Source organism: Falco biarmicus, chromosome Z (genome assembly GCF_023638135.1).
Source record: "Falco biarmicus isolate bFalBia1 chromosome Z, bFalBia1.pri, whole genome shotgun sequence".
Taxonomy (NCBI): domain Eukaryota; kingdom Metazoa; phylum Chordata; class Aves; order Falconiformes; family Falconidae; genus Falco; species Falco biarmicus.
The window spans coordinates 41,994,798-42,009,708 of NC_079311.1; the positions used below are offsets into that span (position 1 = coordinate 41,994,798).

The 14,911-nt window shown below is 35.3% G+C and overlaps 1 protein-coding gene across 13 annotated transcripts in view; it reads left to right on the forward strand.

Moving 5' to 3' along the window:
* Positions 1-14,911, forward strand: part of AGTPBP1 (ATP/GTP binding carboxypeptidase 1) — a 63,961-nt gene that overhangs the window by 8,617 nt on the left and 40,433 nt on the right. For 9 of the 13 annotated variants that reach the window (XR_008819398.1, XM_056324337.1, XM_056324335.1 and 6 more), the window contains 9 exons: positions 1,038-1,169; positions 2,169-2,239; positions 8,252-8,382; positions 8,911-8,978; positions 9,368-9,431; positions 9,764-9,910; positions 10,192-10,323; positions 12,191-12,284; positions 13,767-13,804. Coding sequence is in view for 12 of the 13 variants with exons in the window: in XM_056324337.1 (XP_056180312.1) it covers positions 2,208-2,239; positions 8,252-8,382; positions 8,911-8,978; positions 9,368-9,431; positions 9,764-9,910; positions 10,192-10,323; positions 12,191-12,284; positions 13,767-13,804 (706 nt within the window). In the remaining variant the exon portion in view is untranslated. Of the gene's footprint in view, positions 1-1,037; positions 1,170-1,742; positions 1,816-2,150; positions 2,240-8,251; positions 8,383-8,910; positions 8,979-9,367; positions 9,432-9,763; positions 9,911-10,191; positions 10,324-11,058; positions 11,146-12,190; positions 12,285-13,766; positions 13,805-14,911 lie in introns of those variants that run through there. The other 4 variants (XM_056324339.1, XM_056324340.1, XM_056324341.1 and 1 more) reach the window with 4 other exon arrangements.

Genomic DNA, 14,911 nt, shown 5'->3' on the forward strand with positions numbered 1-14,911 from the left:
ATGAAAAAGGATTCCTTTAAGAGAGAAGACAAACAGGGGAACGGGGATGGGCATTGGCTTGATTTTAGTGAAGGGGATTTTTATTTATTTGCTTATTGTTTGAAACAGATTACACTTTAGGTTTCTCTTTCCTCAAAGCAGTGGATTTAGGATCACAAAAGTAAATAAATGTCTAAAATGGGAACGAGGTGCTGCTTTCTGGAAGAATCAGGAGCTAGTTTTGACTGTGTATTAGATACAGATTTAGTGTTCTAAAAAATTTAGTGTTTAACTAGTCAGCAGTCCCTGTTCCCCTCCAACTTCAGGTTTTTTTTGTTTTGTTTTTAGTTATTGTTGTCCTTTTAAATGCAGAAGAACTGATTCTAATTTACCTTCTGATATGCTACCTCTGGCAGAGTGTGTTTAAATTGATACTCATGCATCTTCTGCCTTTACCTTTCTATCAATCCTTTATTCAAAATAAGCATTGTATTAAAAATTTTTTAAGTAGTTTGGAAGTGGCTTTTTTGCATCACCTAGTGAAATGTTACAGAGGATTTTGTTACTTTGGTATGTGTAAATGTTCCACCACAACTCTCTATTGCGGATGTATGCTCTTCTCTTTTTCTCCCTGCTCCTTTGTACTGCTTTTTGTGGAAGATCTTGTGCTATTTCTTATCTGTTTGTTTTTCCCCCTTGATCTGGAGCATTTGCAGATTAGTGCTTACTGAAATACTTTGTGGTGAATTTAGAGCAAAACAGATTAAGACCTTGCAGTCCAAGATAGTTCAGCTCTGTAGCTGGCATCACTTATACAGCAGCTCAGTACGCTATATCATGTAGACACTATTGGCACTGGCAGACTGTTCATCATCTGTCTGACAGTAGGTCAACGCTGCAAGCAAAACGGCACTTGGCTACTTGAAGTCAAGAATGTAGTATTTTCTCCCTGTAAGACCTGCAGCCTGGTTTGAATAATACAGACCTTACACTTTGTGAAATTGTCTGCATTGAGGTGGACATGGCTATTCTCTTGTAACTATTTCTTTTCTTTAAAGGTAGTCAAGATAGTTTGCACTTGAAGGGTACTTGAACAAATCTAGGACACCTGTTACCTTGAGTCAAGCTGAAATTCTTGTGAGAAACTGAGCATTTGCTTCCTGGCTGCTGGGAAGAGATTTGGCTTTCAGGTAAGTCTGGAAATAAGCTTGCTTCATACTTCATCTACTTTAGACTTTTACCAATTGCAGAACAGAATTCACCAGTAATAAAAACCTGATTATTTTACATACTGAACAACAAGGATTTTTGAGAGGTTGTACAAATTTTTCTTTGGGGGAAGAGTGCTTTGTGTGTGTGCTTGCCTGAATTTCTTGCCAACATTTCCCTAGAACAAATGCTTTATCTTCTTCATTCTCACCACCCATATCTTTGAACATCCTTTTTTCCCTTTGCTCTGTCTTCTACCTTAAAACTAACCACTTTGTGCTTTGAGGACACGTTTTTTTGTTACAGTGGAAGTATGTGTCATTCATACTAGATCTGAAATGGAAATACTGAGGTTCAGTTAATGGTCCTGTTGACTGCAACCTTAATTGCTTGGAGACACCATTTGAGGAAGCAGTGTACCCTGAGGACACTACATCCTTAAAAGGATAGGAAAATTGAGTCCTTAACACGATATGGTTTCTGTCCAAGAAATGCATTCAGGTCTCGCTTATATAAGAACACTAAACAGTCCACATTTCTCCCTGTGCCTCTAGTCCCAGTTACCCTATGGATACATGAAATGGCAGTCAGGTTTAAGTATGTTGTGGCATCTCACAACATTGTCAAGTAAGTTCAAAGAATTGTATTCACTGGCTTCAGCAAAAGCTTTGTTCGATGAAATTCTGTCATGGACATGAAAATACTGTCTGTTAAGTAACTGATACAAATTTCTGTTTTATTATAGTCAGACTCAGAGCTTGGTAGGGCTGAATTATAAAGCAGAATAACACTCCATACTTATTGCGACAGTTTATTTTAGAAGTTGGAAGAGAGAAGAGCTTGTGACAGTGTGGAGAAATGCAGTCAATGCAAATTAACTTATTTAACATTTCTATCATAGACACATTCAATATGATGGTAGTTTTCATCATTAAAGAACAAAAGATGTTGATAATTTGTAGTTGTTTAATATCTTCCAGGTTATCAGAGATGGTGATTTGAAGAATCAGGTTTCCGATATGAACAAAGTAAAAACATCATCTGAAAAAAGGTAAATTTAAAACTATAGTGACGTCTCAACATCAAGCTATTTGAGATTTGTGAAAGAGCAGTCTTTGTCTTAAAAATAAAATAAAATATACATCATGAGTCCCTAGTAAGAGTGTGTAACTTCATGTCCTGAAACACTAAGGCAGTCAACACTGATTAGCATAAAGCAGCTTCACATTTAAGAAACAACATTTAAATGTAAAATTTTCAGTTAGTTAGACATGTTCAAATATAATATACATTACATTCCATTGAAAAAATTAATTTAATCATTTCATGCAAATATGGGCAAAACAAAATGATTCCTACTGAGAGAATTAAAGGACAATTTTATAATACTGTATAAGAAGCCATGAATTTATCATAAGATGTCTATCATTCTCCAGTAGTTCTGCAATCCAACACACAGCTAGGACAAACTAGAGATTACAGAAGATTTCAAGAGTTGAAAGGTTGTTACTTTCATGATAACTTGTTTTAGCAAATAATTGAAAAGGTTGTGAGATTATCTATAGAAGCCAACATGTCTGTTAAGCATCAAGAAACTATTGAAAGACTTTCAATCTTAGTTTTCCGTTAAGCTGTCTTATTAAATCAAACAGTCTAATGAGATTTAAAAAAATAAATCTAAAGGCAGCAAAACAGGAAGTTTTGGCTTTAGTCTTAGTTCTGTGAAGTATTAATTATTTTCCAAATGAGTGGATAAATTTACAAGAAGGACATGCTCTACTGTTGATTAATTTTGTCTCTTGGGATGGTTTTAAAATTTGAGATTAAATGCTTTCCTGTAGAAAGCATGACTTTGAAAGGGACGGCTTAATATGAGAGATTGGTTGTTCCTGCTTGTGTGAGTGATGGATCAAAAGATATAGTAAAGAAACTATTACCTTTTCTACTTATGGAATATTAGTTCCTTAAGCATTGCAAACAAAGCCAAACTCTCAGCAATGGGTATTCTTGGAAATACCACTAATTAGTACATAAACTATGCTATCCCAAAGACTATTGGATTTTTGCAGAGTGGCTATTTAAGTGCCATTTATTCTTCTTTAGTTATTGAGTTAATAAAAGTTTCTATCCCTGCAATTCAAAACAGTTGTTCATGAAGTCATGAATAAATTATGGTACAGAGGTAGCTGTGAACTAATCAGAAGCATCCACTATCTAAAGATTATTTGGTAACTGTGGAGGTGGTTGAGGAAAGAAAAGAATTTGGAAATGGTTTGCATTGGAATAGAGTGAAAACAAACTCGTGAGAAGCCTGCCTACTTTAAAATAGTTTTTTAAAGGCTCACTGTAACATGCCAAAACACAGAAGACTTGTGTGCTGTGGGGGAAGAAGACACTCCTGGATACATCAGTGTGCTGGCAGACTGCAAACAGCAGTTTCAGAGGAAGTAGGTACAGTGGGGAAATGGAAGATTTCTGATGACTCCCTTCATTTATTATCTTCTGGAAGGCTTCTTGCAAGCTGAAAGCTATTCTAAGGTAGCTGAATTTTTATAAGCTGCCATGACAGCCATTAGGGTTATCTTTCTCACTTAGAAAGGTGCAATGATGTGTTTTAGCATTTGTGTAGTGAAAGTAGTGTGCAGTGAGTAATGGAGATTATGAAGAAGTGCTAGATTCACAGATGAGACTAAGAATGCTTAAACTTTTTAGGAGCTGGTGAGACTGAAAGAAATGTCCCTGCAGTGAGGGAAATTCCTTTGAGAAGATGTGTTACTGCTGAGGGAGTTCTTTCAAACATGAACCGCAGAAGTCCTCTGTTCCTCACTGTCTGGGCAGTTGCTTCTTACGTATCTGCTCATAGCTTCCCTAACCAGGGAAGGAGGAAATCACTCTGTGCTTTGGCAACAGTTACTAACAGCCTTGCTGTCATCTTGCTTCCTTTCTGCAAATGAGATGATGGTGCGAGGGGCGTTCTGAGCTGCAGCATTTGAACGTAGGATGGAGAAAGGGATTCCTGCCTATGGAGATACGCAGTGTACCAGGTCAGATAAGCCTGGTAATCGTCACCTCAGGATGTTTAAACAAAGTCTAAATCCATCCAATAATAATAATAATAATTATTATAATAATAATTGTTGTTGTTGTTTGTCTTTAGAAATGCATGGGATTTGGGTTAAGTAGTGAAAGAGAGATGGCGGACTTGGGGGTCTGTAGGAGTCAGGGAGCAGAAACTGAGTAGCTGTAGATCAGCCATTTTCTCTTCTTTGCTCAGAAGGATTTTGGAAGAACTAAGCAAATGAGTGGGGCTGTGAACAGCCAAAAGTGGTTTGAGTTGCTCTTGAAAATACCTGTGATTTTTCATGCGTGAGAGAGTAACAGCTCTCTCCCATGAGCAGGAAAGTGTCATTAAAATACCGCATAGGTGTCAAAGCTTTACTGAAATAACCGTTGCCTATGATTTCCATCAGGGAGTTAAGGCAAGTGCTCCATCTAGGTGCTCTGGAGCTGAGCACTGACTGGGTGCCAGAGCAGTGGTGTTTGATAGCTTTCAGAAGGAAATGGTGCATGGTTTGTTTATGGATGTGCTTTCTTTCTGGTTACAGTTAATGACTGAAAATATTTTGAGCTTCGACTAATGATCTGAAAGAGAAGTTCTTGTTAAAATTTCAGACAACTTGGAGCTGGAAAGATCTGCAAAAATATGGGAGGACCACATGATTTCAAAGTACTGTTATGAAATGTAGAAAATAGTTACGAATATTTGATGGAAATATGTTCAAGGTAGTAGCATGCTAAGAGAGGTATACTGCTGGAATGGATAAAGGACAGTTGGATTTGTAGTGAGGAGAGCCAGAAACAGGTTAAACTGCAGGAAGAAAAGCTTTCCAAGGAGAGGATACAAAATGTTAGAATGAAGTTGCCTTTGATTATTAATTCACCATTTTTGCAGGCCATTAAGGACTGGTTCGGCATATGCCTGTCACGAAGAGCCACTATGGTGTTCATCCAACTCTGAAAAGAATAGTTTATATGATTTTATAAAACTTCTTCTGGTGCTTCTTAGTTGTAATTTTTATAACTAAAGGTAGTAGAGACTCTGTGTAACTATGGAGTGCTCTGTGAGAAGGCTTTAGAATGGGTAGTGTGAAGGAAGTTTCATCTGTTAACAAGAAGGGTTCTTCATATTGCAGGCAAATACGTCTTATATGAAAGGCTGACCGCAGTGTTAATGGTATTCATGTGAGGTTCTGCAATGTCAGCAGCCTGAAGAGGAAATCTGTCTCTGACAGGACACAGTTTTTGTGGTGCCATTTTGACCATGCCCTTCATTTACCTTGCTGTTGATTAACAATATTAAATTTCATGGTGCCTCTCTGTTTTGTAGAGCTATCTTCTAGGCTTGGATCCTGAATAATTTGTTGGTCAAAACGTTTGTATTTGTATTACAAGTATCAGAAAGTGTCCCATTGCAAATTGGGCTTCCATTTTGTTCTTAGGTCAAATGCGTGGTGACAGCCGTGTGACTACAGGAACAGAGCTGGTCAGGCTGGCTGCCCTAACTCCTGTCCTACAGCCTTTTTGATTTACAGTGTAGACATTGGAAGCCGTCACAGTATTATAACCACTAAGTATATTAATGTAGAATATTGATAAATAAAAGTACAATTCTTGTTTTAAGAGGAAAACTTGGTCATAGCTAAAAGGAAATCAGGACTTCAGTTTATATTTCAGCATAGGCTCTGGGCTGGTGTTATTTTCAAGAGCACTTTATTTGGTATACTGAAGATGTGAAGTTGATTTGGCTATATTTCTGTTGGAAGACTTCTTGCAAGACGGATAGCCTAAAACCCTACTAAAGATATGTTTTTAACTGCTACAGTGAGTGCTTATTGCTCTTAACAGAAACTCCAGCCTCAGGAGGAGATTATACCTCTGAATCTTAGGGCTTAAACTGTTCTACCACCCAGTAAGTGGGAATGACTTAGCCTTCCTAAACCTTTTAAAGCTTTTATTAAGTATGGAGAGGTTACGTTAGATGCTAACTTTCTGTACATGTATGTTACTTCTGTGTGCCGGTGTTGTTTGAATTTTTCAGGCCACAGCAGTAAAAAAATCAGGTTTTCTCTGAAATGTTAATGCCTTAATGAAATGTTAATGAAATGTTAGTTTTGTCTTTACAAAAAGTTACATTTTCTTGTTTTGTTTGTTCCTAAGGGTCATCTTTGCTTTCTTGGGTTGTTCCCAGTTTTCAAGCTACATTTATTTCATTGTGAGAACAATGATATAACACAGTAGAAATTATATATACACACACACAAATTAAAGCAGTAGTTCTCTTACACATTGGCTTAGATGTGGGATGGCTGGACTCTTACTTGTTTTGATTGTGAAGCTGGTGAAAATAAACATCAGATAACATCCTTTGGAAGTTTGTCAGTTTGTGTACCAGATCAACAGAGCTTATGGATTTCATTAAAATCTTGGGTTTATTTTGGAGTATTTCAAGTTCAGTGGATAAATGGAGGGGTAGGAATAAACAAAACAAAACTTATGCAAATAATAACGGCTTTATACTACTCAACCTGGTTTTGGATGATGAGAAAGGATTGACAGGATTATGCTTTACTCATACAAAGAAAGTAGTATTTCAGCAACCAAGACAGATCTATTTTAGATCAAAAAATACTTCTAAATCAAAGTCTATCATATAACTGAGAAGGCAATATACAACATAACATTGTTTTGATTTAAACGCTAGAATTAGTGTAATCATTTCTTATTACTGGTGTTAACAGCTTGTGTAAGTATCATCTGTAATCTGAAATTTTTTTGGTTATGCTTCACATTTAGAAATCAGTGTAGAAAAGTGAAAGTGGTGGAAATGGTTTTGTCAGCACCTGTTATATCAATTTGCTTTCAGCAAAGTACAGTGCAACCTTTGCTGTCAGCTACCTTTTTTCCTTGGTTTTAACATTTTTGTCCACATCTAATTTAATTATTTTAGTAGAGTTAACTGTGTGTGAAACGTTTTCACAGATGTAACATGCAAATAAAAGACTAATAATTCCTCATTGTTATAAACAAGTGACAGTATTTATAAAGCAAACTTTATATACTTTAATTTTTTTTCAGATAGAACAGTATGTGTGTAAAATGAATTATTGTTGATTATTGGAGGACTCTTAATGCTACAAATGTGAAAATTCAAGGTAGCTAATCATTGGAAATCATAATTTCCTCTAGTTAATTATGTGACTATAATTCAAATGTTAAACATTGGTCTAAAAATCACTTTCATGTGGGAATGTGAATCTCCGAATTATTCTAAGTAGTTGTTATGATTTAAAACTGGAGAGCAAATGAAATGATTTCTAGACTGACTGTATTTTGAATACTATAAATATTTAAGTTCTTTCTTTATAATCTACCTATCTATATGAATTCCTGTTTTGAAATTGTTACTTACATTAGAATACTTTTAAAGGCAATTTTATGATGCCAGGCCAAAATACCCTTGTGTTCAAAATGAACCCAAATTCTGATGGTAGCTCTGGGCACCTTCGGAAGTTTTTTCTTCAAAATAGTGTTCTTTTTCTTCAGCTGGTGGGTGCTAGTTTGTTCCCCTCATGAATGATCATCTTTTCTTCCACTTCTGAAACACCAGCCTGTAAGACAAGTCTTTGCGCTGTTTGTAGCCAGTTTTTCCTTGAGTGGCAGGTTTGATACAGTATCCTGGCACTTAACATAAACTATATTAAGTATAAATTACTCTGACATAGATAAGCAGCATTTGTACCTCTATCTGGATGTTATTAGCTGCATCCAATTTCCCTGTTCACAGTTGCTCTTGAAGATGGTGTTATATATAATTAGTCTGCTGCAATGCAGGGTTGGCAAAATCTGTAAATCTGCAAGAATTAAGAAGAATTAAGACTGTTTTCCAATCAAGATAAAATATGAAGGTGAATTAGTCACTTCCCTTACTAAGACATGGGATTTCTGTTGTTATATTTTGGGGTTTTTTTTCCTCTGATTCAGATGTAAAAAATCTTTCTTGTAGTGTGTCTACCAGTTCTCGGACAATGTCTCTGCTGTCACAGCTGGAGAAGATCAATTTGGACTCTGTATTAGGAGAAGCAGACAATGCCAGATATATTACCTCAAAGATCCTTCATCTCGTTCAGAGTCAAGGTAAATACCTCAGTTTTGTGGTTTTAGTAGTTTTCCTTTTGAGCCTTCCTTCTTGTACTTCTTCCTTGCTGGATTTTTTTTGTTTCTGTTTGATGAACGTGATTATCCCTCTGTTTTTGGCACTGTTTCTTGAATGCACCTGTTTAAATCCATGTTTAATGCTATCTGGTACAGTATTGGTTACGTAGTGTATTTTGTATTGTCAGACAACTATAATGTAAGTAAAAACTCACAGTAGATACATATGTGCGTAAATATATATGAGAAGCAGAAGTATCTGGAAGAGACCCTTTCTATAGACTTTTTTCTTTAGATAGGGCATGACAAGATTGTTGAACAAGTGAAAGGAAAAGTGAGTGTTAAAGTAACTTAAGACTTTTACTTAGTTTGATATACATATATGCAGGTTTTAGTAGGTTTGATTATTTGCAGTGTGGATTTTCTGATCAATCTGTATATGATAAAATTTCAATTTTTTTTCTGCAAGCTAGTATATTAAAAGAAAAATGGTCTTTTTCCCACTGGCAGAAAAAACCAGGAAGGAGATGACATCTAAGGGCTCCACTGGAATAGAAGTTATCCTGTCAACCTTAGAGGTAAAACCTTCTAATCTGTGTGGTTATGGGTACATAGCAAGTTTTCATTTCATCATTAGGCTTCATGTTATTAAATATGTTGTTATCTCAGCTAGACTCCAAAACTTGTGTGGGAGTGTAACGACTAGATATGGAACTTAAGAATTCATCTCCCCTTTTTTAAAATATTCTAAGAAATTGTCAGCTATCACTTCTAATTATATGACATACTACAACCTGATTTTAATTGGTTTTGTGGTTAATTCAGGCTGCATAGTGGGATGGTTAGGTGGGTGGTTACATCTTAAGTTCCGTTTGACTGAGGGGTGGCACTTTCTCTGAGCTTTTAAGTATCTAAACCACAGTAAACTTCTACGTTAAACAAAAAATATCTGTTGTTTGTACTGCAGAATACAAAAGATCTTCAAACAATTCTAAATATACTGAATATTCTCATTGAGGTAGTCTCAGTTGGTAAGTTTTCATTAAGGAATAATTTGTGATTTTACTCCTGTATTTTTCTGCAGAATTTTGGGGTTGTTTTGTGTGTGCTTGCTTTCTGGTTGTTTTTGTTTGTGACGTTTGCTAAAGCTGACTTACATGCCAAATGACATAGACTGAAGTCACCTTTCAAATAATCACACACGAATAATTTATTTTGCTGTAAGTCTAAGTCCAGCATGTTCTTGCATAGTGCAGTCATATATGCAGAAAATATTGCTGTGCTAAAGACTTTATGGTAACTGTAACTTAGATGTTTAATTGTTCTTTGGCTTCAGAGATACATGTTGAGTGTTAATTTCTAGGTGGTGGTCGGAGAGCAAGCATCTTAGTCACTAAAGGAGGGACACAGATCTTATTGCAGCTGCTTTTGACTGCCAGCAAAGACACTCCACCAAATGAAGAATTAATGGTGCTTCTTCATACTCTTCTTGCAAAAATTGGTCCAAAAGGTGATAATGATAGACTTAAGTAACATGGCTTAATACTTTACAGTTTTATAATTGAAACTCAAGAAAAAAAAATCTTTCTGTTACTGTATAAGCATCCACTTACTCAGAATTGGTAGAGGAGAACAAGAGGAGGAGTAAAATAGAAGGGAGGAAAGAATGGTGAAAAATAGATGAGCAGAGTTTACATTATCAGTAGAAGGAATTCACAGTTCATTTAACTTGTATTTTTTGATAATAGTTTCAAAATTAGTGTGATTGATCCTGTATTTTTTTGATGTCAGACAAAAAGATTGGCATGAAAGCAAGAATTAATGGTGCCCTAAACATATCATTGAATTTAGTGAAGCAGAATTTGCAGAACCACAGGCTAATTCTGCCATGTCTTCAAGTATTAAGAGTTTATTCAACCAACTGTAAGTATTGCAGATAATTATTTTCTTTCCCATGTGATATAATTTTTTGTACCTGGATACGGTTAAAATATCATATCTAAGGGCTTGTTTAACGTTAGAAGTTTAAAATAATTATTTTTAAAATGGGAATTTGCTTTTTATAGTGTCAAATTACTTAAATTCTAGTAGAAGCTGTGAAGTATGTATGTACTTGTGTATCTTTGTTTTTTGTTCTCTGTGTGTGTATATATAGAGAGAGACAGTTGAGGGGAGTTAAGCAGTGCTGTTGAATGTGTGGAATTTTGAGTCATCTAATTTGCATGAATGCTGATGCTTTAAGATCTAAACCAGAAATGCTAGTATTGTGTTTGCAAAAGGCACTTTATATTAAAAATTTATTCTTTTTATTATACATTTTGTGTGTTATTATTTCATTCTTGATTACTACTTTAAAATTGGTTCACACGGGAAATATTTTGTTGATTTGTTTAACATTTCCCTTATGCCTTATGTTGAAGTGCCCTACTCTTGGACTAATACTCTTCTACAAGAGCCTAATTCATTGTTGGGCAGGCAGTAGGAAGCTATTGAAAATAGAGTGGTTCTTGCTGTATCACTACTTGCAGTTAGGTGCTCTTCAGTTTTTCCTTTGAGCTCAAAATGGCAATTAAACCTCATAAACAGGTGGGACAAATTGCAAACATAACAACATTCCTCCAAGAGAATTGATTTGATGATCTGTAAGATTGTTTTCAGGACATTCACATGAGGATCTGCTTTTCATGAAGTCCCAATGCTTTTATGATGTGGAAGCTTTATTTCTATTGAGCTGTCTGATAATAGGTAAAAATGCTTCTAAATGGAAGAGTTTAATATAGATAGTTAAATAGCTTAGCTAAAAACTCATCATCCTGAAAATGGGGAATCAAACTAATCTCTGATTTGGATTCTGCCTAGATCAATGCTGTCTTTCTGTATTTCCCGCTCCCTATAAACAGAAAAAGTAGTGGTTCATTATGTTCTGATGGGTAGTACTATTTAAAGTTTGTGTACAGTTACTACCAGAATTCTTAGATTCTGGTGGTGTAATGTTGCTGCTAATGATGATGAAATTGCAGCTTGGGTTCAAGAACTGAACTCCACACTAATAACACCATTCATTATGTTTAAGTCAATTCTTAGTTGCTCTCTCCCTGCTTTGTTAGGAGTGCATACCGCTAAACTCAGTTGGGAATTGAATTTCTGTGCCTGTTTCAGCAGTTTGTATTTTCGGTGGGCATTGGGCTTCAGCCATATGTACGTCCAGTGTGCTTTTCTTGAACATAGGTCTTAGAATAATTTCTTTTGATTTATTCCCTTCCAAATAAATAATTTTTTTTGAGAACTTATATGCATAACATCGCTCAGGAAAGCTTGTACCAATTGGTATTTCTAAATTTCACAGGGAACGCATGGCTTTCAAATCCTGGTGGACATACCTGTCTGTCCTAATACTGAAGGGTAATAATAGCAAATCATAGAACTTGTCAGTCTTGAAATTCTAGAAACCCTGCTGTCTTGATAAACTGAGATATTTTTTTTCCAGAAAATTCTTTTTATGTATATTAATAACAGAGCAGAAGCATGCATTGAAGTAGTACATGATTTTAGTTGTAAAGTAATATTTTTTTTTCTTCTTTTCCAAGTTGTATCAGGATTGGATTATCACACTAAATACATGGAGAGTACTGTTTGCTTGTCGTTGTATGTCTTGAAGCACAAAGTTATCTTAATTCTGTACTTCAGAATTAACTCACATGGATTTTAGTTTGAGTGTATTGGTTTTTTTTTTTTCCTTTTGACTTTCTTATTACATTATCTTAAAATGGATTGTGTTTCACTCTTCCAGCTGTAAATGCAGTATCCTTGGGAAAGAATGGAGTAGTAGAACTGATGTTTAAGATCATTGGCCCTTTTAGTAAAAAGAACACTAGCCTTTTGAAGTAAGTAAGGTCTCTTTAATATAGTGTGTGGGAAAATCTTAGATACACTTCAAAACTTACTTGTAAATGAAAACTAATATTGGAGAAATCAAATGTAATTTATACTTGAAAGTTAAAGTGAAGGGAGTTGGGAAGGAGAAGCACAGATCTGACAGTTTAATTTTACCCAGTAGACTAACACAAACTGTTTGAATGTCTAGTTACAGTGCTGGTAAAAGAATATAAATGTTATTTTTTGCCTCTAATATTCCTGCATAGAAACTATGCAATGATTATCCCCAAATCAGGACAAGCAGATTAAGACAATCCCATCATTTTTCAATTTGTTGAGTTAGCTCCCGCACCTCCTTTGTGTTTTCAGAGTGACATTTTCTATTTTATTTTGTAATTTAATTTCCTTTCTGTTTTACTTCAAAGCAATTATAGACTCTTAGAGCAAAAACATAACACATAGACTAGGAAGCACCAGCAATATCTGTGTAGTGGGCTATTGTGTTTTAAAAAACACATTCACTGCATACCTCAAAGTAGTGAGTTATGATTCCACCCCTGGCACCCTTGTATTTTTCTTTTTTTTTTAATATTTTTTTTAAAAGTCAATTCAGTTTAAAATAGACAAGTGGATCTAACTGGACATAGCCCTTTCTTTATACACTACTACCTTTTTGAAGCACATACCTGTGGAAAACTGAATTTTTCATCCAGTTAGCAAAATAATGATCTTGTATAGTTCATATTCTAATTTCAGTCAAAAAAAAATAGTGTTATCTAATCTGGTATTTGTGGTCGCTGGAGTATCTTTTAAAAAAAAGCCCTGCCCCTTTAAGCCCCAGCTAAAATTAGATATGAACTTACTATCCCATGATGTGGAGTAATCATGATACCCTTGTTTATGGTCTAAGATCAGATGCATGAAGTCTATCTTTACAAAGAGGGTAAAAATAAGTATATACATTTTCTAGTTGTAGAACTTGAGTTAATTGAGACAAGATATTTGTGTACAAAAAAATTTTACAATGATAATCTTGTATTATAGTACAGCTTGATGAAAGTTACTTCTCAACATATTCATGCACTGCCAGTTTTGACCTACAGTTTTCTAAAATCGTATCCTTTCCTTTGTGGCAGTACTTGTTGCTGCTAACATAAAACATGGGTTTCAGAGGTATCTCATCCATTGGGTGTGGTTCATAAACATTGCATGGTCATTTAATGGTGTTCTTTTGCAAACACTGAAAGTTTGTATAGCCATTGCATTGATACTTTTAAATTTCACCATCAGGCTTCAGATGTAGCAGCGGTGCATGGTATTTTAGTAAAATCAAATTTTAAAAGCAAAGTCTGTGATACAGTGCAACCAGGAAAACATGAGGATGGATGCTAAATAGATCTGTTAGTAGTAAATATTTTGTATGGCTTTACAGTGTTGTAGATTAAATTTACTGGTAGTTGCTGTTTTGACTTTTCTTGTTATGTTGACAGGGTTGCATTAGACACGCTTGCTGCATTGCTAAAATCAAGTAAGTGCTTGACTGCAAGAAACTCTTTAGTTGAGAGAGATATATGTGTGTGTATATGTATGTAAAACTTTAATATTAAGTCTGTGCCCAAATCAAAATCAAGAATAGGAAATGTAGAAGTGAGGCTACAGTTTTACCTGCAGTCTCTAGTGCTTTAATATTTGTGTGGAGTGTATAGATGTTTAAAAATTAGTTACTGTCTCTTCAGTTATGCAACAGAAAGGCTGCACTGCTTTTGCAGAACTGATCTGGATCCAAGGTGGAGAAATAGTCTTTTACACTCACCTCAGCCCTCCAGCAATGGGTATTTATAGTTTAACTCCTGGGCATCTTCTTTATATACGTATCTGAAAATATCTGTTGGATGGCAAGGGAAAATACAGGGTTTCTTCAGGAACCTTTATGAATAATTAGGTATTATGTCTTAAAGACAAACTTGTCAGTGATGCTCATGAATTGAAAACAAGTGTAAAAAAACGTGTGGTCTTGTTCCCAGACACTGGCTGGCTGGGCCAGCAGCAGTGTGCCCTGACAAATGTCATATTTGCAGACTTTGCACCAGGATTGTAACTGACAAGGAGTTAAAAACATTCTCTCCAAAGAGCTGCATAAAATCTACAGCATCCCTGGTAGTTTTAGTGGAGTTGGATGAGAACTGAGGTGTGATTAGATTTGCAGAAAAACATTTCAGGCAGATGACAGGAAACTTCTGTACCAATTATTACAAGTGCTGAGTTTTCTCATGTTCGATTAGTGTGATACCTTGGTCTTACAAATTTCTGTATTTGCTAATTTTGGAATTTCTGTTTGGGGAAATTTAGGGAAACAAGTATTTTTGTATTCTTGTCAGTATTCAGTTTTGTAAATTGGCAGTTAAACTTTAATGCTGGGGAAAAAAATAAATTTTGAAAAGATGTGTCTTTAAAACAGGAGGGCTTGCACATTTATTTTGAGACGTCTTATCCAGTCATTAGGGGTTTTGACATTGTAGCTTCCTACACTATATTGAAGTGAAACTTTTCATAAAAACACTAATCTGTGGTATGTAGAGTCCAGTTGTCATACTGATCATGCAGTATTTGGGGTATATATTTTGAATTTATCAAA